The following is a 20,121-nucleotide window of genomic DNA, read 5'->3' on the forward strand; positions in this document are numbered from 1 at the left end:
TCAGTTTGATATAATCCCATTTGTTAGTCTCTGTTTCCAGTTGTTTGGACAGTGGTATTTCCTCCTTGAAGATACTTTTTAGTCTCAGTGTCATGGAGTATTTTTCCTATGTTTTCTTCTGTATACTTTATAGTTTCAGGTATGATATCAAGATCTTTATTCTATTTTGATTTGAGCTTTGTGCATGGCACTAGACAGAGGTCTGAGTTGGCTTTTTTAAATGTGGCTGACCAGTTGTCTCAGCACCACTTGTTGAAGAGGTTTTCCTTGCTTTATTTGCATTTATCCAAGACTTCTATTTTCAACTGTTCACATTCTTTGAGGACTTTTCCCATTGTCTGATCGTTCATTTTAAGACTCTTCAACCTCTTCTGTTGTATGGAGTTGTTATGTATCTCATCTTCCAACTTACTATTTCTTTTTTTTTTTTTTTTTTTTTTTTGGTTTTTGGGCCACACCCGGTAACGCTCAGGGGTTACTCCTGGCTATGTGCTCAGAAGTTGCTCCTGGCTTGGGGGACCATATGGGACACCGGGGGATCGAACCGCGGTCCGCCCAAGGCTAGCGCAGGCAAGGCAGGCACCTTACCTTTAGCGCCACCGCCGGGCCACCCAACTTACTATTTCTGTCTTCAGTCACTGCTACTCTGTTGGAGACACTTTGCAGTTAGTTTTTCCTTTCTCCTACCAAGTTTTTCAGCCCTGTTATTTCATTTTGAAGTTTTCTTATTTCTATTCTCAATCCTCTTGATTCTTTTTTTGTGCCATGTTCAGTTCATTTCATGCTTTCTTTGAGTTCTATGAACATCCTCCATATTTTCTAGAGCCCTTAGCTGAGAGACTATAAATAAGTGGTTGGTACTTTTTGGGTCTTTGGAGCTACCATCTACGTTCTCTATGCATGATGGGGGCCTGCATTGTTTTCCCATTGTTGCTGTTGTAGTGTGACATTTTCTTTGTCCCATGCTGGTGTTCCTTGAGTAGGAGGAGCATGCAGCTTCCAGGTCCCAAAGCCACAGGCTCTGCCACCATGCCTTGTTGTCTCTGATGTGGGTTCCTCAGTCTTGGGTCCCCACCTTGGATTTGCTTTCACCTAGGTGCTTCCAACATGGCTTCCAGGTCTCAAAGCCACAGGCTCCATTGCTGTAGCCTTTTTATCTCTGATGCGGTTCTGCAACTCTCTATTACATCCTTTCTATAACATACTTTTAGGTTCATTTGTTTCTTACATATTTTTTCTGTAAGTGGGAGCTGAGGTCACTGACTTCTTTCCTCTGTGTTTCATGATATAAATTCTTATTAAATATTACTTTTGCGCCATCTCATTTTGCCTAGTTTTCTTTTTGGGGGGGGGGGGGTCACACCTGGCGTTGCTCAGGGGTGACTCCTGGCTGTCTGCTTAGAAATAGCTCCTGGAAGGCACGGGGGACTATATGGGACACCGGGATTCGAACCAACCACCTTTGGTCCTGGGTCGGCTGTTTGCAAGGCAAACACCGCTGTGCTATCTCTCTGGGCCCTAGTTTTCTTTTATTTAAAATACCATATCATTTTCTTATTAATTTTTTCTTTGGCCCATGAAATATTTAGAAGTGTTATTTAGTTTTCAAATACTTGGGGATTTTCCTATAGATTGTTATATATAGATTGTTACTTCTCTTGTACTGTGAGTTTGTACTCATAGTTTATATGATTCGCATCTTCCAAAATTCACTGAGACATGTTTTATGATTCAGAATATGATTTATCCAGGCAAATGTAATATGTACACTAAAAGAGTATGTCTGTTCTGCCATTGTTGAGTGGAATGTTCTGTGAATGACTACCAGATCTATGGCATTGATTCTTTTTTTCCAATCTTCTCTGTATTTCTCTGTATTGTTTTCTCCATTATAGATAGTCCAGTATTGAAATATCTTCCATTTTATATAAGAATTTCTTGTTTTTTTTTCCTTTTGGTTGATTACATTTTTTAAAGGTAATTTGGAATTCTGTTAGTAGGCACATATGTATTAGATTTCCTTTCTTTTCATTTCTTTCCCCAAGCCCACCACCCTCCCCTGTATTGGATTAGATTTCTTCTTGACTATGCTGAAATATGTATGCCTCTCTATCTCTGCTAATCAGAAATCTCTTGTCCTGAAGTCTATATAGTTGCATGAATGTTTCCAATTTTTTATGACTAGTATTTGCATGATACTTTTTTTTTTTTTTACTGTTTTATTTAATTGTTTTGGGATTTTATTTTGGACCACATTCAATGGTTCTGTACTCAGAATCACTCCTGGCAAACTTAGAATGCTGGGGATCAAACCTGGGTTGGCTGTGTACAAGGCAAAAAACCTACCCACTATACTATCACTCTGGCTTCTACATGATTTTACTTTTAGTACTTCTGTATTTTATATTTAATGTGAATTTCTTACAAATCTTGCCATTTATATCAACATGGGTAAATCTGGAGGAATAGTGCAAAGGGAAGTAATCTAGATTGAGATAGACAAAGATAGTATGAACTGTCATATGGGGAATCTGGGAAAATAATTAAACAAAATTAATTTTGATTTTAATAAATACAAAATTAATTTAAACAATACAACAGGGGCTGGAGAGATAGCATGGAGGTAAGGTGTTTGCCTTGCATGTGGAATGACGGTGGTTTGAATCCCGGCACCCCATATGGTCCCCTGAGCCTGCCAGGAGCGATTTCTGAGTGTGGAGGCAGGAGTAACCTCTGAGCACTGCCGGGTGTGACCCAAAAACAAAAACAAAACCAAACAAAAAAAGAAACAGTAGAACGGTGGTAGCCAGAGACTGTAGGGTGGGACATGAGTTAATCTTTGGTCAGAGGATGGAAACTTTTTACTCTCAGCTAAAACAGCTTCTGAAAATCTAGTATATGGCATGGTGCTATGCTTAGTTTAAATGTTATGCTATTTTCTGTACATTTTCTGTGTTCTTTGAATTTTCTCTACTGTCTTTGTATTCACTAGCTTTCTTTTAGAGTGACAGCTATACAATGACATATGCATCTTTTATTTACAACATACGTGATAATATAAACTAATATACAATTTAGGAACTTTGTTACTTCTTCCTCTTGATTTTGGTATCACTCTTGCCATCTTGTCATATATTTTACTCATTATAATGCCATAGTAGTCCATTGTTAATTTTGCTTTGAGCAGTCCAATGTACAGTAAAAAATTTGAGAAAATATCAGATTTTTCTTACTATATATTTCAATGCTTGTCACTCTTTTATACTTATCTTTTATTCATTTTTTATCTGAAGAATTGCTCTTACTGTCTGTAGTGCTGTAAATTTTCTCAAGTGTTGTTTGTCTAAAAAAAGAAATGTTTTATTTATCTATTTGAAATATGCTTTTCTCTAGTTAAAGAATTCTAGGGTCCTTTTCACAGCATTTTAAAAGTATTGCTCCATTATCCTTTAGCAGTGAGCTATGTATAGCAGTTATCTTTGTTCTTTTCTACCTAATGTATCTTTTATTCTCCAACCTTTTATTTTTAATATTTTTGAAGGGGCAGGTTTTATTTATGTATTTTGTTTGTTTGTTTGTTTGTTTTTGAATTTTGGGTCCGGTGGCGCTCAAGGGTTAATCCTGGCTCTGTGCTCAGAAATTGCTCCTGGTAGGCACGGGGGACCATATGGGATGCTGGGATTTGAACCACCGTCCGTCCTGGATCGGCTGTGTGCAAAGCAAACACCTTACCACTCTGCTATCTCTCCAGCCCCCGAGTTTTAGGGTCACACCTGGTAGTGCTCAGAGCTTAATTCTAGCTCTTTGCTCAGAAAACACTCCTGGGGCTTGAGGGATCAAAAAGAGTACTGGGTATCAAACTTGGATGAATCAAGTCAAGCACCCTACCCACCATACTATTTCTCTAGATAAATCCCTTAAAAAAAATTATTTCTTTAGGATTATGACTTCCAAGAGATGTTATGATGCATGCTTTCATCGCATTTTCTTCATGTTTCTCCTGCTTGGGTTCTTCTTAGTGTATGAGGTCATAGTTTTCATCAAATTAGAAAACTCTAGACCAGTATTTCTTTAAAACATATTTCGCTTTTTTTGGGGGGGGGTGTTTAAGTGCCTTTAAAATATAATTGATATACTTTATGTACAACTCCCTCCCCAACTTCTTTTTACTTCTTTGGTGTGCCTGAGTTATTAATACATCTCTTTCTCTCTCTTTTTTTTTTGGGGGGGGGTTGGTTTTGGGCCATTCCTGTCAATGCTCAGGGATTACTCCTGGCTACACTTAAAATTCACTCTTGGTGGTACTCAGGAGACCATATAGGATGCCTGGGTCAATCCAAGTTGACCAAGCACAAGGCAAATACTCTACCCCCTGTACTATTGCTCTTGCCCCTAATTCATTCTTTTCTGGCAGTTTCATAGCTACCATTCCTATCTATTGAAATATTTATTTGGGATTTTTTTCTGCTTCTTAAATTTCATTTGTTTCTCTTTTTATGCCCCCCCTTTTTTTGGGTTTCCTTTGCTTACTGTAATATTTATACTCATTTTAATTTTAAAAATTAACATTTTTTGCTTATTTTTTGGTCACTGTCTTCTCAGTTCTTTTCTTCATTTATGGGTCTTATTTTTCTTGTTTCTGTCACTTTTCCCTTTTACACATATAAAGTGATTATTTTTTTTAAATAGAATGTTGGACATACTGAATGTTATATTGCCAAGTTGTTAGAATTTTAATGTCTTCTCTAAAGCCCTGTTGGATAGTTTGGTAACTTGAAGATCACTTTAATCTTTAGATACTCTTGGAAAGCATTTTTATGGTTTGTTTAGAGTAGCTTTTTGTTTTAGTCTCTTGCATTGTTCTTCCTCTAAAGAGTCTTTGGTGTCAGTTGAATGACCCCCGTATATAATAAGAGCCTCTATCCACGCTGGTGGGCATTTCCGGCGCAGCTGTGCATGAACTCACCTTTGTTCTCTATGTGCCATTTGCTCTTTGCCTACCCTCTGGACTTCCACCTTGTATTTGTGCAGATTTATATTCACCCAAAGTTTTAAATGGGCCCTCGTGATGATGTTGGATTTCTTCCTCTATAGTTAATCCCTCTGAAAAATTCTAGCTGCTTTCTTGAACTTGGATCTCTGTCATCCTAACCCAGAGACTTTTGTACTCTGCCTGAATTGCTGCACTTGACCAAGCCTGGAAATAGCCCGTCAAGGGAAAGACATTTCAAGGGCTTGCTCATTTTATGTGTTTCAGGATCAGGGTCACACTCTTCCAGTTCCTTAGTGTTTAAAAGCAGTTGTTTTCTATACATTTGTACTTTGTTCTAGCTGTTTATGGTAGAAGGGAATTCTCTAAAGCAGTTATCTTCCCACATGTAGAAGCAGACTCCTAATGTTTAGTTTTTCTAAAAGAACATTGGTGTGCTCTCTCTACTCTTGCTTTTCATTTAGTATTATGTTACTAAGACTCATTGTTTTTAATGTGAGGCCACTGCAATCTTTTGCAGTGCTTCATTAAACCCTTCTGATTATACTGCTCTTAAAAGTTCCCCTTCTGTTGATGGGACTTGCCTTTTTCTGGCTTCTTGCTATCCCAGACAGCTGTGCAGTAAATTGTAAATGCCTTCCTGAGTGCAGTCATTGGGCCCTCAGATAGGTGAATATTTCAGCTATATGGAGTTTCTAAACAAACAAGCACCATTAATCAACTCTAATGGTGGTTCTAAGCATAGAGCTCAAATGTAGAAAATTTAAAGACCCAATTTTTGTTTACTTTCTAAACAGATCTGTTCATAAAGAAGTCTTTATCTAAAAATGTATTTTTTATGATATCTTTATTTAGACACCATGATTACAAACATGTTTGAAGTTTGGTTTCAGCCATAAAAAGTACACCCCTTCCTGCCACCATAAAATTTTATTTATTTTATGTACGTTGTTGTATCTTATGGAGACCTTGGAATTCAATGGAATGATATTGTTTGGGGTTCCTTTAAAACTAGACAAAACACTTTTTCATATGTTTTTAAAGGATTTGAATCTTTGAAGTTTGTAGTCCTTTCTGTTGTTCACTGTGTAATTGTTGCAGATTTTATATCATGTTTGGGGCAAAAATTGAGGTGCATTTACATGAACTGGTGAGTACTAGTCTGCTTACTCTTTAAGTGGCCTGATAAATAGAAATCTACCATGCAGGAATTACATAATATCAGGTTATAAGCCAATTTTTCTTTAAATTGAAAACCAGGGCCTGATGATTATGTGGTGAAATATGGGTAATAAACTTGGAACCTTGGAGTAATTCGAGAGCCGGTACTTGATTTGAGTGCCTTTTTCTAAGGAATCAATTACGGATAATGTTGTGGTATCCTAGGGAGTCCAGTAATGATACCTTTTCTTCCTGGTTTGGTTCTGAGCCAGTCGAGAAATAAGACAAAAATTATGATAATTGAAGACCAAAATATTACCTTTCTCACTGATAAAGTCTAGGTTGGTAGACATGATTATATCTGTCTGCAAGCACATGGACTTCCTGTTGGACTTGGAATTGGACAGATTCCTATGCTCATTTGTTGGCAAGATGGGAGAGCCACTGTGCGGAGCCTCTGACCGTGCAGGCCAAGCAGGGGATCAGCACTTCCAAAGGGGAGATTTTTTTTTTCCCCTGGAGAAGGAGGAAGTTGCTTGATTCTTTCTCAATTACTGATTTCAGAAGTGTTGTCACTTTTCCTGGCACCTCTGAGAAATTAGCAAATAAGACATAGACCAGAAATATTAAGCTAGATGAGATGCCTTTCAAGAGTGGTGTAGATTTGTTGCTCCACTAACGCTTGTCTTTTCATTAGCATCTATTTATCTATATGCATATCCTAGATGATCTGGAATAAAATTCAAGTTCCTCACTCTGTGGCTAAAGAGTGACTGCCATAATTATAAGTATAATATTGTTAGTATATATTATTAGTATAAGGCCTTGAGTTCAGTCCCTGGGGCCATCCACATACACCGAACGTGGTCCCAACGGCTCTGCTGTCTGAGACCCTGGTGCCACACCACACGTTGTGTGATCTCGGGCTCAGAGCCAGGTGGTTGCAGCACTGCAACTCTCAAGCAGGTAATCACAGAGAGCATTGCAGCCAGAGTGGGCTTTAGTGTCTCAACTCAGTATGTTTGACCATGTATTTATTTATTTATTTGAAGTGATTTGTTTACTTAAGCACCATGGTTACAAACATGTTCATAATTGAGTTTCAGCCATAAAATATACACACCCCCTTCACCAGTACAACTTTCCCACCGCCAGTGTCCCCCATTTCCCTCCTTCCCATCCCCTGCCTGTCTTTGAGACACAGATTGTTTGTACAGCCGTTTCGCAGGTACATCTGCAAACATCTTCGCTAAGTGTGCCCAACCGCCAGGAGCAGTGTGAGAGCAGCAGCAAAGGGAAGGCACAAAATAACATTAAATGGGATGTCTGCCCTTTGAAAATTACCAGCTTGATTGTGGAGAAATTACCTCAATATGAAATAAAAGTAGTGCATACTGTGTCGTTCATTGTAATTCTAAAGTACTTTGGTCTTAGCCTTATTCTTCCCATTAAAAAATTGTTTTTGGTTAGTTGGTTTTGGGGACACACTTAGCAATGCTCAAAGGTTATCCTTGGCTCTGCAGTCAGAAATCACTCACGGTGGGCTCAGGAAAATATATGGGACTCTAGGGATCAAACCCAGGTCAGCCACATGCAAGGCAAGCACTTTACCTGCTCTTTGGCCCACATATTTTCTATTTTAATGATAAGAAAAGTAAAATAATGTGACTTGCCAAGATCACAGAGTGGATCCTGGTCCAGATATTCTGAATCCAGATTGTCTTTTCTGATCCAGTGTATCATGATGCTTTCCCACTGGAAAGAAGTAACATGTCCCTTCATGGCACTTATCCAGGGTAGTTCAGAAGATGAACTATGAACTGGAGTGGCTGCTTTTGTTGTGTTTGTTTGTTTTAGACCATACTTAGCAGTTATTTGGGACTTACTCCTGAGCTTGAACTCTGGACTCACTTCTGACTGGGCTCCAGGTCCTGGGGATTGAATCCAGGTTACCTGCATGCAAAACAAGTGCCTGCCAATTATATTTTCTTTCCTGGTCCCTCAAGCTACTGCTTGAAGGCTGGATTACAGAACAGGAGAGTGTGCCGGGAAGGTTTCCAGATAGACTGAAGACTCAGTGGAAGGTGTGTCATGAGAGTGTGATAATGAAGCTCCTCTGACTGTATTTTGAGGAATTGTGCATGAAGCCTGAATGGATTGGTTGTGTCGACTATCTAGCTTTTGAAATGCCTGTTACCCTGAGTACAAAATTCTTTTCCCAAGGTGTGCTTGATGTCATGTAGCTAGTGTTGTCATCTAACTCACAATTCTGGGGCCTCATTATTGGGAAATCATTGAAGGGAAATAGATAGGTTTGGGGAGATGGTAAACTTTTTGCACTATGCGTGGAAAGAAAGGTATAGAACTCCTTGGAGGCACCTCAGAGCCTTGGCAAGCTCTTGAAGAAATATGCAATTGAAACAGGCTTTCATCCTAGCTGCATTTGCATGTATGTCCCATAACTGGCCTTGGCCTTCCCTGGCTACTTATAATTTTATGCATGATTATTTTATTCTAATCTTCTGGTTTTATTTTCTGAGTTTATCAATCCAAGAACTCCTGCCCTTTTATTTTTATTTTTTAATTGTCCTCTACTTATTCTTTTCATTTTATTATATTTATTGCCTCTCTGGATTTTACAGTTTTAGTTGGGTGACTCTTTTCTCCCTCTGGCACTTTCGAGACAGTGATTTTCTTTAGAAACATGATCTAAGTAATCTATGTTAACTTGTGTGCTTGGTTTGTGACTTTACCTTTATACAGTATTTTTTTCTTCACTTAAGCTGCAGAAATGATATTTCTTTCTTTATCTTTCAGATCCTACCTTGAACACAAGACCTCCATGAATTATATGCTGGCAACACGCCTCTTCCAAGACAGGTGGGGATTTGCTTATCTTAAAGACTTATTGGGACGAGATCATAAGATTAGGAGAAAGAATGTGTAAAGAGTTGTGTTTCTTTTTTAAAGTCTTACAGAGTTTCTTATAGAAAGGGCCTTCCAGAAAACACAATATAGTACTTCCTTTTCTCAAATTATTCCCTCAAGTCACTTTTATAAGATTCCAGATGCTGCAGAATAAATCAGAAAGCTCTTTAAGCAAATTATACTGGTGCTCTAAACTTGTTTCTGAAGGAGGATTTTCCCCAGGCTCTTTGAATGTGGACACAGTCTTAGCAGTTCAGATCACATTGGTCTGACCAGGAGCAATTGGAACGATCAAATCAGAAAATGTGGAAAGGAGGTGGGTGATTCAGGAAACAAATACAGTGCGTTGCAAGAAAACATGATTCAACATCAAGGAAAACAGAGGGAAATGAAATGATTGGAATCCAGATAGCAGAGCAGTCCAGAGTGGTGCTGCTACCCACATGCTGCTGTGGCCTGAGCCCGGAACTGAGCACAGTGGCATGCAGTGCTTGGTTGGCACCAAGAAAAATAATGTGCCTTTGTCTTCCTTTCTTCCAATTTCCTCCCTCCCTCCCTCCCTCCCTCCCTCCCTCCCTCCCTCCCTCCCTCCCTCCCTCCCTCCCTCCCTCCCTTCCTTCCTTCTTCCCTTCCTTCTTCCCTCCCTCCCTCTCCCTCCTCCCTCCTTCCCTCCCTCCTTCCCTCCCTTCTTCCCTCCCTCCCTCCCTTTCTTCCTTCCTTCCTTCCTTCCTTCCTTCCTTCCTTCCTTCCTTCCTTCCTTCCTTCCTTCCTTCCTTCCTTCCTTCCTTCCTTCCTTCCTTCCTTCCTTTCTCCCTCCCTCACTCCCTCCCTTTTTTCCTCCCTCCCTCCCTTTCTTCCTCCCTCCCTCCCTTTTTGCCTTCCCTCCCTCCCTCCCTTTTTTCCTCCCTTCCTCCCTTCCCTCCCTCCCTCCCTCCCTCCCTTTTTTCCTCCCTCCCTCCCTTTCTTCCTCCCTCCCTCCCTTTTTGCCTTCCCTCCCTCCCTCCCTTCCTTCCTTCCTTCCTTCCTTCCTTCCTTCCTTCCTTCCTTCCTTCCTTCCTTCCTTCCTTCCTTCCTTCCTTCCTTCCTTCCTTCCTTCCTTCCTTCCTTCCTTCCTCCCTTCCCTCCCTCCCTCCCTCCCTCCCTCCCTCCCTTCCTTCCTTCCTTCCTTCCTTCCTTCCTTCCTTCCTTCCTTCCTTCCTTCCTTCCTTCCTTCCTTCCTTCCTTCCTTCCTTCCTTCTTCCCTTCCTTCTTCCCTCCCTCCCTCTCCCTCCTCCCTTTCTTCTCTCCTTCCTTCCTTCCTTCCTTCCTTCCTTCCTTCCTTCCTTCCTTCCTTCCTTCCTTCCTTCCTTCCTTCCTTCCTTCCTTCCTTCCTTCCTTCCTTCCTCCCTCCCCCCTCCCCCCTCCCTCCCTCCTCCCTTCTTCTCTTTATCCCTCCCTCCCTCTCTGGGACGGACCCAAGTTTAATCCCCAGCTTTCCATATGGTTCCCTTAGCCTAACAGGAGTGATTCTGAACACAGAGCCAGAAATAACTCCTAAGTGCTGCCGGGTGTGGCCCCAAAACCAAAAAAAAAAAAAAAAAGATTTATTTATCATATACCTAAGAGTCTTATTTCAGGAAATTAGCCACTACCTATTTTAGTCACTACCACTTTATAATACAGTTTGAATTTGAGACTCTGTGACTTTTTGTAGTTTCAGACCGTACTAACATGTTATGCTGTATTTTAATTATTTGTTGTTGCAGTGAGTCCTTTCAGTGTAAATATTTATGGTTTTTTTTAATATTTATTTTTATTTTTCTTGTTTGGGCCATACCCTTTGGTATCCAGGACTTATTCATGATGCTGTGCTCTGAGAGCACTCCTGGCAGGGCTCAGGGTATCATCTATGGTGCTGGGGATTGAACTCGGGTTAGTGGTCTGTATGTTAGCCCCGAGATTTCCAATTGTCATTATTGTAGAGTTTTTTCCTTGTAGAAATTCTGTTATATGAATTTTGGATATTTTGTTCTCTCTTTTTGGTTTTGTTTTGGGGCTACACCTAGTGGCACACAGACTTTACTCCTGGCTCTGCCCTTAGAAATCATTGCTGGCATTCTTATGGGACCATACAGGATGATGGGAATTGAACCTGGGTTGGCCGAGTGCAAGTCAAACACCCTACCCACTCTGCTATTGCTCTAGCCCCAGGATCTTTTGCTCTTTCTTCCACATTTCTTTACTCTTAATCTTTCCCTTTGCTGCTTTTTTATTTTTGTCAGACTTTGTATCTCATTGTCAAAGTTTTGGGAGCTTTTTATTGATTTTGGCTTCCAAAGCTCCAAATAGATCTTCACCATATCTATTTTGTTATCCAATATCAACAAAGGAGAGAGTTGTTTGAAGGACTTTAAAGATTTTTTGGCAAGTATTCTAATAACACTTTGCTTTCTGATTAGTTTTTATAGTTTTTGAATTTAATATTATTTTACATCTTCATCTTTATTAGTTTGTGTAAAGTTCCTTTCCAGATTTTGTGTTTTTCTGGATTAGTTCTGTTTGTTCATTTCACTCTTTCTATCTCAAACTGTTCTATTCCCTCAAATATTTGGTGATCTTTATTTGTCCAATCAATTTTATAAGTAGTGGACTGTTTACTGAGAATAGGTAGTTGGCCTAAGTTTCTTTACAGGTTGTTCCTCTTCTGAAAATGACTTGGACACTCTACATGAATCTAGTTCCATTCTCAAGATTCCCAGAAGAAGGGAGAAGGCAAGAGCAGACAATCAAGATTCAAAACTAGGAAACCTTCTCTTAGCACTAATATAGAAAGATAAAGACTAAAATGTGGGGCAAGACAGATATCATAATGGGTAAAGTGCTTGCCTTTCAACGTACGATCTTGGTTCAAACCCCATCACTGCTTATGGTCTCCTAAGTACCTAAGTGCTCAGGAGTAATCCTTGAACACTACCAATTTTGTAACCCCCCCCCAAATAAAACAAAACAACTGACATGTAATAATGTATTGGTTCTTAATGTACACATTCAGTGACAAAATCTGTCTTAAGACTTAGTCACTACCATAATTTCAAAAGTATAAATACTGGTAATATTCTGAAATACCAGAGCAATAAGAGAAAAAGTATTTTATTTGGGGTCCACACCCAGTGATGCTAGGATGCTAGTGATGCTACAATGTTAGGATGCTAGGATGCTCAGGGGATTATAAAGGGTGCCAGGAAACAAACCCAGGACAGCTTTGTGGAAGACAAGTACCAGAATGCCTGTGCTATCTCTCTAACCCTGAGAAAAATAGTATTTTTCCTTTTGGTATACAACTATGGTGGTTGGTTTCCTACCTATGTATGAATGACATACTGAATTTTAGCTAGAGGTTATACAAGTTGGTGCAGTCCCTGAGATATTTTTCAGTTCCTAATTAACAATTCCTGCTTATAAAGTATTGATGGCCCAAATGTTTCCCTGTTTAGGAAGAGACCCTCATCATGTCCTTTTACCTTTTTCCACAACAACCAGGACATTAGTTGTTTGATCTTTCCTGCTTCCTTATCATTACCTGCTTGTTGTTGTTCTCCTCCCTACTCCCCTCTCCTTTTTGTTCACTTTTTATGCTCTTGTCGAGATTCAGAGAGGTCTGATTTAGATTTCTTGTATTATAGATTTAGATTTTTTGTGTTATAGTCATCTATTTACTAACTGGTCTCTTCTTTGCAAGTATCAAAAATAACATCCCCCAAGATATACATTGGACAAATGAACACCATTATTGTGAGAAACCTTAGCTTCAAACGTTTATAGACTGTTGTCTACAACCCCGCTTCCTCTCTACCCACCCTCCCTGGAAAACACTGTGACGACCTTCTGTTTTACACTGTGGTAGTATCAATACTTGGAGATCTTGGGAACTGAATGCTCTGGCCCCTTCCCTAGACTGAGAGTGATCATAGGTGCCCAGGTGAAGGAGTACTTCTGTATAATATAAAGCTGTAATTGTGAACTGCTGGAAAATAACATTAGCTAATAAAAAGTTTAAAATCATCTTGGGGGAGCTAGTACAGCTGGCAGGGTCCTTGCCTTGCACGTGGCCATCTAGATTTTGATTCCAGTACTGCATATAGACCCCTGAGTGCTGCTAGGAGTGATTCCTGAGTTCAGCATCAGTCCTGAACACTGCTAGATGTGGTCCCAAACCAAAAAACAGACAAAAAGTCACCTCAAGATTTTCTGATGATAATGTGAAAAGCAGAACATTAGCACTAAGAGAAGACGTGGGGAGAAAGAAACAAAAGATTCGGATCAAGATTTGAATGTGGGGCCGGAGAGATAGCATGGAGGTAGGGCATTTGCCTTACATGCAGGACTGTGGTTCAAAATCTGGCATCCCATATGGTCCCCCAAGCCAGGAGCGATTTCTGAGCACAGAGCCAGAAGTAACACCTGAGCGCTGACAGGTGCGCCCCAAAGACCGAAAAAAAAAAAGACTTGAATGTTTCACTTGATATTATTGGAAGGTATAGGGGGCCTCCCAATTAGTGCTCAGGAGGGCCCAGGTCCCATTCCTGAGACTCTCCACCTAACCAGTCTCCAGGCCATGCTCCTCAGTGCTCTGGTACCTCAAGGGCTGCACTCAGCTATAGTTTAGAGGACCATGAGGTGTTGGGAATGGAACTGATGTTGGTTGCATGCAAAGCATGCACATTAACCCCCTGTACTGTCATTCTGGCCCCTCAGTTCAGTTTTAAACAGAAAATCTTGGTGTTGATTCCATCTGTCTCTTTTTCCAAAGTAAGTGCCAAAGGGTACACACGCGATTTCCATTTGTTTGCATTCTTAAGATGATGCCATTCTGTGATGAATAACAGATTGAAGTTAGCCAGGTTAGGTTGTAGTGTGTGGTTATAAAAGGGCAGTGTGTAGGGGATCAGATGGTAATGGAATTAATTAACCTCTCTTTTCTGTGATGGTTGATACATGAATCTATGCAATGATACTACTGTCCTAGAGCAGATATACACATACATAGAGGAGTATGTTGGAACATGGGGAATTTTTTTTAAATAATTTTTATTTTGACCAAAGTGGATTACAGATCTTTCAAAGCAATATTTTAGGTACATAGTGACATTAAATCAGGGGCATTCCCACCACCTCCCTCCACACCTGTTCCCAGCATGCATCCCATATCTCCCTCAGAACAAGGGGAATTTTGAGGAAAGCATTTGGTAAAAGTGTGTTGAACGGGGCCAGGAGCGGTGGCGCAAGGGGTAAGGTGTCTGCCTTGCAAACGCTAGCCTAGGACAGACCAAGATTCGATCCCTTGGTGTCCCATACAGTCCTCCCAATCCAGGAGCGATTTCTGAATGCATAGCCAGGAGTAACCCCTGAGAGTCACCGGAGTTGTGGCTCCAAAAAAAACCAAAACCAAAACAAAACAAAAGTGTGTTGAATGAAGAGCATAAGAGAACTAAAGTCAATGACACCCAACTCCTGTGATCACAAACCCAAGGCTGACTCTTAATTTATAGTTAATAAAAGTATCACTTTCTTAGAAGTATTTTCTTTCATTAATTGTGGAGAACTTGCTTTTGAGGAATATCCCTTGTGGATCCCAAGAGATCGCTTTATTTTATAAGTACAGTTCAGTACAAATTAGAATGCCCAAGGATCAGAGACTTAAGCCTGGCTTCAACTTTAAATTGTTTCAGCTCTGACTTTGGGCATGTCATCTAGCATGTTTGGTAGCATTTCAGTGTGTCATGCAATATATCCTGCTTCTATTCATAAATTTTGATTTCATTTCTGACCAAATACTCAGTTAAGGGCTGAAGAGAGAGTTCAGTGGTCTGGTGTGCATGCCTTGCTTACAGAAGACCCAACTTTAATCTCTGGCACTGCATGGTCCCAGAACATCATCAGGAGTGATCCCTGAGCACAGAGCTAGGTGTAACCTCTAAGCACTGCCAGAACTCCAAAACCAAATACATAAGTAAATATACAATGTAAGTGACTGGTATGATTTTCCTCTAAAATTGATTTGACCTTTACTCTATGATTTTGGATTGTCTCAACACAAGCTTGTGATACTCTGCTCTTTTCTGAGAATTCTCATTATTGTTCTTTCTGCCTCTTTCTATAAATCCCTTCTCTGGCATAATTTCTTATTGGAACTCTGCATTTATAATTTCAGGACTACGCATATGTGAGAACTCAGAAGGGAATGTCCGCATAGTGTGTTCTAACCCACATATCATTTCTGCTTTTGTAGGGGAAGTCCCAGAAGAAGCCTCCTGGCAGGAAGAACAAGGTAATTGATTTCTGCAAGTTGAGAAATGAGCATGATGTCTGTTCACACATAGATTAGACACAATATTTTATATAATCACTTTTTTCTTACCCCCCCCCCCATAAAACCACTTTTAATTCAATTCAGCTTTCTATTGAAACTGTATTCTGTAGTAATGTACAGATGTCAGTTTATGATTTACTTTTTTTTTTTTGGAGGGGAGGGTGAGTACAGATATATCATTACAAAGGATAATGTTTTATTTGGCTCTATAAGAGAGACCAAAAATATCGATGAGATTACAAGGCTGCTTTTATGTTAGATTTTTTTTTTTTGAGGTTCTATTTCATTTTGAAATACCTGGTTTTTCAATTTTGTACCTTTTGAGATTTGTTGGAGCTGCTTTCTATTTGCCAAGCAACTACAAGCATGTAAGATACCTGTGTCTTTATTTTGGACAGGGGAGAAAAGTCTTAGAGGACAAGCTAGAATCCCCTAACTTAAGACCCCAACTGCAACTGAACACATTCCCTCTGTAGCTGACTTTGAGACTATATTCCTATTCCTTTCATATTGTGTCTCTCCAAAAACCAAATGGCGAAGTTAGGAAAGGGACTAGATTTTTTTGTTTGTTTTACATTTACGAATTTAAGTATGTTGTATCATCTGAATTCTTTGGAAGCGTTACTGTATTTTTTTTTGTAAAGAAAGAAGCTTCATAATTTCTATTTAATTAATGAAAATGGAGAGAAATCAAATGTTGCAGCTTCTATCCAAATTAAAACATACTTAATTTGTAAGTTTTCTACAGTTTTTGGTTGAGGAATATGCTTTCTCTCATATAATGTTCTCAAATTGAATATTGAGGGGCTAGAGTGATGGCACTAGAGGTAAGGCGTCTGCCTTGCAAGTCCTAGCCTAGGACGGACCGTGGTTCGATCCCCCATCATCCCATATGATCCCCCCACGCCAGGAGCAATTTCTGAGCTCACAGCCAGGAGTGTCAATGGGTGTGGCCCAAAAACAAAACTTTTTTTTTTTTGAATATTGACATGGATGGGAAGGGGAACAAAAATCCTAAATAACAAGAATATTTAAATTTCACTGGGTTTTGTTTCTATTTTCTACTTTTAGTGTTCACTTTATATTGATACAGATGTGGGGATGTGGGTGGGTTGTTGGTTGTTTTTGTTTTTTTTTTGTTTTGTTTTTTTTTTTGTTTTGGCTGGCATAGAGGTGTAAGAAAATGAAATTTGGAGCATGCGACTAATAATACAAAATCATTTTTTGAGTGATGGGGCACACCAGATAGTGCTTAGGCCTTATTCCTGCTGTTCATTTAAGGATTACTCCTGGTTGGGACCATGTCAAATGTCAAGGGTGAAGGAACCCTGGTCTGCCATGTGCAAGGCTAGCTCCTAACACACTGTACTATCTCTCCAGCCTGAAGCAATTCTTAATAATTTTAAAGGCATCACAATCAAACACAGTGTGTTCGTTTACCACAGTGGAATTAGAAATTAATGGCAGAAAAATTTACAAGGAAAGTGATACAATCTATTTGGGAATGAAGTAACATGAGAAGAAAATTATAGGCTCAAGTTTTCATAAACATAGATGTTGACTCTTCTGGAATTGAAAACAGGATAAATTACTGAAGTGAGATTTTTTCCCCCAAAGTTGATTGAATACCTGAAAATTAACCACTGTGAAGCATAATGTTAAATAAAGGATAAAAACTAGATGACAATTTTATTGCACAAAAATACAACCAGGATTTGATGAGATTTATACATGTTTATTTAGAAAACTAAGCAAGTGATAAATAAGAAGGCAATATCTTCAATCTGATAAATATTTCACTGATGTTTTAATGGTGGCCTATTAAAAACTTTTCCCTCTGTGATGAGCCTTAAGACATTTCCTTTCACTACTTGTATTCACTTGGTACCAGAGTTCCTAGGTAATACAGTCAAGCAAAAGGATAAGAAAAGAAAGAAAAGACACACTAAGCTTTCTGGGGCCCAGGCACTGGCACGGGCTATGGCTTCTACTTCTGTCTTGTCCACGTTGGCCACTTGGCTGCTCCGGCCTGCGTGGCGCTACCACCCTCCATAGCACCTCCCACCGCTGAGCCTTCGAAATGAAGCTGTTGTCATTTCTGGAAGGAAACTTGCCCAGCAGATCAAACAGAAAGTGCAGCAGGAGGTGGAGCAGTGCGTGGCTGCAGGCAACATATGGCCTCACCTGAGTGTGATTCTGGTTGGTGAGAATCCTGCAAGTCATTCCTATGTCCTCAACAAAGCCAGGGCAGCTGCGTATGTGGGAATCACCAGTGAGACCATTGTGAAGCCAGCTTCCATTTCAGAGGAGGAGCTAGTGACTTTAATTAAAAACTAAATAATGATGATAATGTAGATGACCTTCTTGTTCAGCTGCCTCTGCCAGAGCACATTGATGAGAGGAAGGTTTGCAATGCTGTTTCACCAGACAAGGATATGGATGGCTTTCATGTGATTAACGTAGGTCAGATATGTTTGGATCAATACTCCATGTTACCAGCTATCCCGTGGGGTGTGTGGGAAATAATTAAGCAAACTGGTATTCCAACTTTAGGGAAGAATGTGGTTGTGGCTGGAAGATCAAAAAATGTTGACATACCCATTGCAATGTTACTGCACACAGATGGGCCACATGAACGACCTGGAGATGATGCCATGGTTACAATAATCTCATCGACACATTTCCAAAGAACAGCTGAAGAAGCATACAATTCTTGCAGATATTGTGGCTTTGCTGCATAAATTCCAAATCTTATCACAGCTGATATGATCAAGGAAGGAGCTGCTGTTATTGATGTGGGAATAAACAGAATTCAAGATCCTGTGACTGCTAAACTCAAGTTGTTTGGAGATGAGGATTTTGAAGGAGTCAAGAAGAAAGCTGGTTATATTTACTCTGGTCCCTGAAGGTGTGGGTCCTATGACAGTGGCAATGCTAATGAAAAACACCATTATCGCTGCCAAAAAAAAGTGCTGAGGCTGGAAGAACGTGAAATACTGAAGCCTAAGGAGCATGGAGTGGCAACCAATTAACTGTTCTGTTTTCTGCCTGGTGAACAATACTCCAAGGCAGTGGAGAAGCGAGCAGATGAATAGAAATGCAATATTTTTTATTCTACTGAAATGTTTTAAAGTAATGCTTTGTGTTTATTGAGAGTTTAAGAGGGGGCGTTTGCACCTATCGCTCTGCCATACCTCACCCAGAGGCCACCAGTATTGTGGTGGCTCATCATCTCTCCAGAGAAGCCAGAAACCTAGGGGTTTACACGGGTCAATGTAGTGAGTGATGCCACCAGCAGAAGCGTAATGGTGTCTGTCATACCACTTCCATTCAAATTAGTCTTTCCAGGGTTGCATTTCCCAAGTGCTATTTCAAAGTTGATACTCACTTTAGGTTTTAAACCTTTTGAGTTCAACTGATCAAACCAAAGGGAAAAAGTTGCAAAAGAAAATTAGTAGAAAGAAAGAACCAATGGTAATTGAGTAGGAAAAGTTCACTCTAATTTAGATAACCAGAGATATGCTACATGTCAGTAATGTCCTAAGTAATCATTTTGTAGTTTAGCTCTTGGAAAGGTGTATAGGGTTGCTTTGTTTGGTTTTGTGTTTCTTACATTTGTGAGATCTCCCCATTTCCGTTTTCTAGGTTTGAAAGGCTTATTTTATAAATTATTTGGTGCATTGTCATATTTAGTTATCCCTCTATCTTCAGACTTCATTTTTATACTGTTGGAGGTTAACTATATGGATTTTTTTTTTAAACCTATTTTTGAAAATCAGAACAACCATTAAGGCTAAGTATCGACTTACTTTCCACCAAAGACCTGTCAGCAGCTGCTTGCTTTTCTCTGGTGCATCTGTTGACTTTCCCTCAATTGGTTTTTGAGAGCTTAAATTAATACTGATTTTAATCAAATTTTCTGGTTAAAGTTTTTTTCTTTTTGGCTTTTTTTTTTTTTTTTAATAAAACACTTTTGACAAATGAAAAAAAAAAAGACACACTGGTTAGAAATGGAGAACTTAACTATCATTATCCTCAGATGACGATTAGGTTGGTAGAAAAATCCTGAGATGTCTCTTAAGTGAGTGTATTTAGGCCAGAGAGATAGGGCAGGTTTGATCTCCTGGTGGTGGTGGTGGTAAGCATAGGGTAAGCATAGGGTCATCATGGTTCCCTGAGAATTATGGAGCTTAGAGTAGCCGCTGATTACTGTATTCAAAACGTGTGTGTGTGTGTGTGTGTGTGTGACTATGTTGAGGTGAAGGGGTTGGGCCACATCTGGTGGTGCTCAAGGCTGACTTCTGCCTCTGAGCCTGTCAGATATCACTCCTGGCAGTGTTCAGGGACCATATGGAAATGCCAGAGATTATACCTGGACCTGGGTCAGCTATGTGAAAGCAAGCACCCTATTCATCCACTGTATTATCACTCCAATCCCGAAGTTTTTTTCGTTTTGTTTTGTTTTTTTGTTTTTAATGTGTATTTAGAAAGTTCCTGGTCAGTGTATACAAGGATAAGAGAATACAATTATCCTGGGGCTGGAATGATAGCACAGCAGTTAGGACGTTTGTCTTCCACAAAACTGATGGTTGGTTCCATCCTTGACATCCCATATGGTCCCTGAAATCTGCCAGGAGTGATTTCTGAGCGCAGAGCCAGGAGTAACTCCTGAGTGCCACTGGGTGTGGTCTCC

General features: G+C 39.8%; 3 protein-coding genes and 1 pseudogene across 3 annotated transcripts in view; 3 read left to right on the forward strand and 1 right to left on the reverse strand.

Moving 5' to 3' along the window:
• Positions 1-20,121, forward strand: part of TTLL5 (tubulin tyrosine ligase like 5) — a 310,256-nt gene that overhangs the window by 97,410 nt on the left and 192,725 nt on the right. The window contains exons 19-20 of the mRNA XM_049770318.1: positions 8,969-9,031; positions 15,348-15,386. Coding sequence (XP_049626275.1) covers positions 8,969-9,031; positions 15,348-15,386 — 102 coding nt within the window. The remainder of the gene's footprint in view (positions 1-8,968; positions 9,032-15,347; positions 15,387-20,121) is intronic.
• Positions 1-20,121, reverse strand: part of LOC126004088 (peroxiredoxin-1) — a 1,184,503-nt gene that overhangs the window by 92,189 nt on the left and 1,072,193 nt on the right. The gene's annotated exons all lie outside the window — the stretch shown is intronic.
• The window catches only part of VASH1 (vasohibin 1), a 967,981-nt gene continuing 956,391 nt past the window's right edge, over positions 8,532-20,121 (forward strand). Inside the window, exon 1 of the mRNA XM_049770451.1 lies at positions 8,532-8,538. The gene's annotated coding sequence lies outside the window, so the exon portion shown is untranslated. The remainder of the gene's footprint in view (positions 8,539-20,121) is intronic.
• LOC126004056 (bifunctional methylenetetrahydrofolate dehydrogenase/cyclohydrolase, mitochondrial-like) lies at positions 17,409-18,460 on the forward strand (annotated as a pseudogene).

The sequence above is a fragment of the Suncus etruscus genome, chromosome 3 (genome assembly GCF_024139225.1).
Source record: "Suncus etruscus isolate mSunEtr1 chromosome 3, mSunEtr1.pri.cur, whole genome shotgun sequence".
In the NCBI taxonomy this organism is placed as follows: domain Eukaryota; kingdom Metazoa; phylum Chordata; class Mammalia; order Eulipotyphla; family Soricidae; genus Suncus; species Suncus etruscus.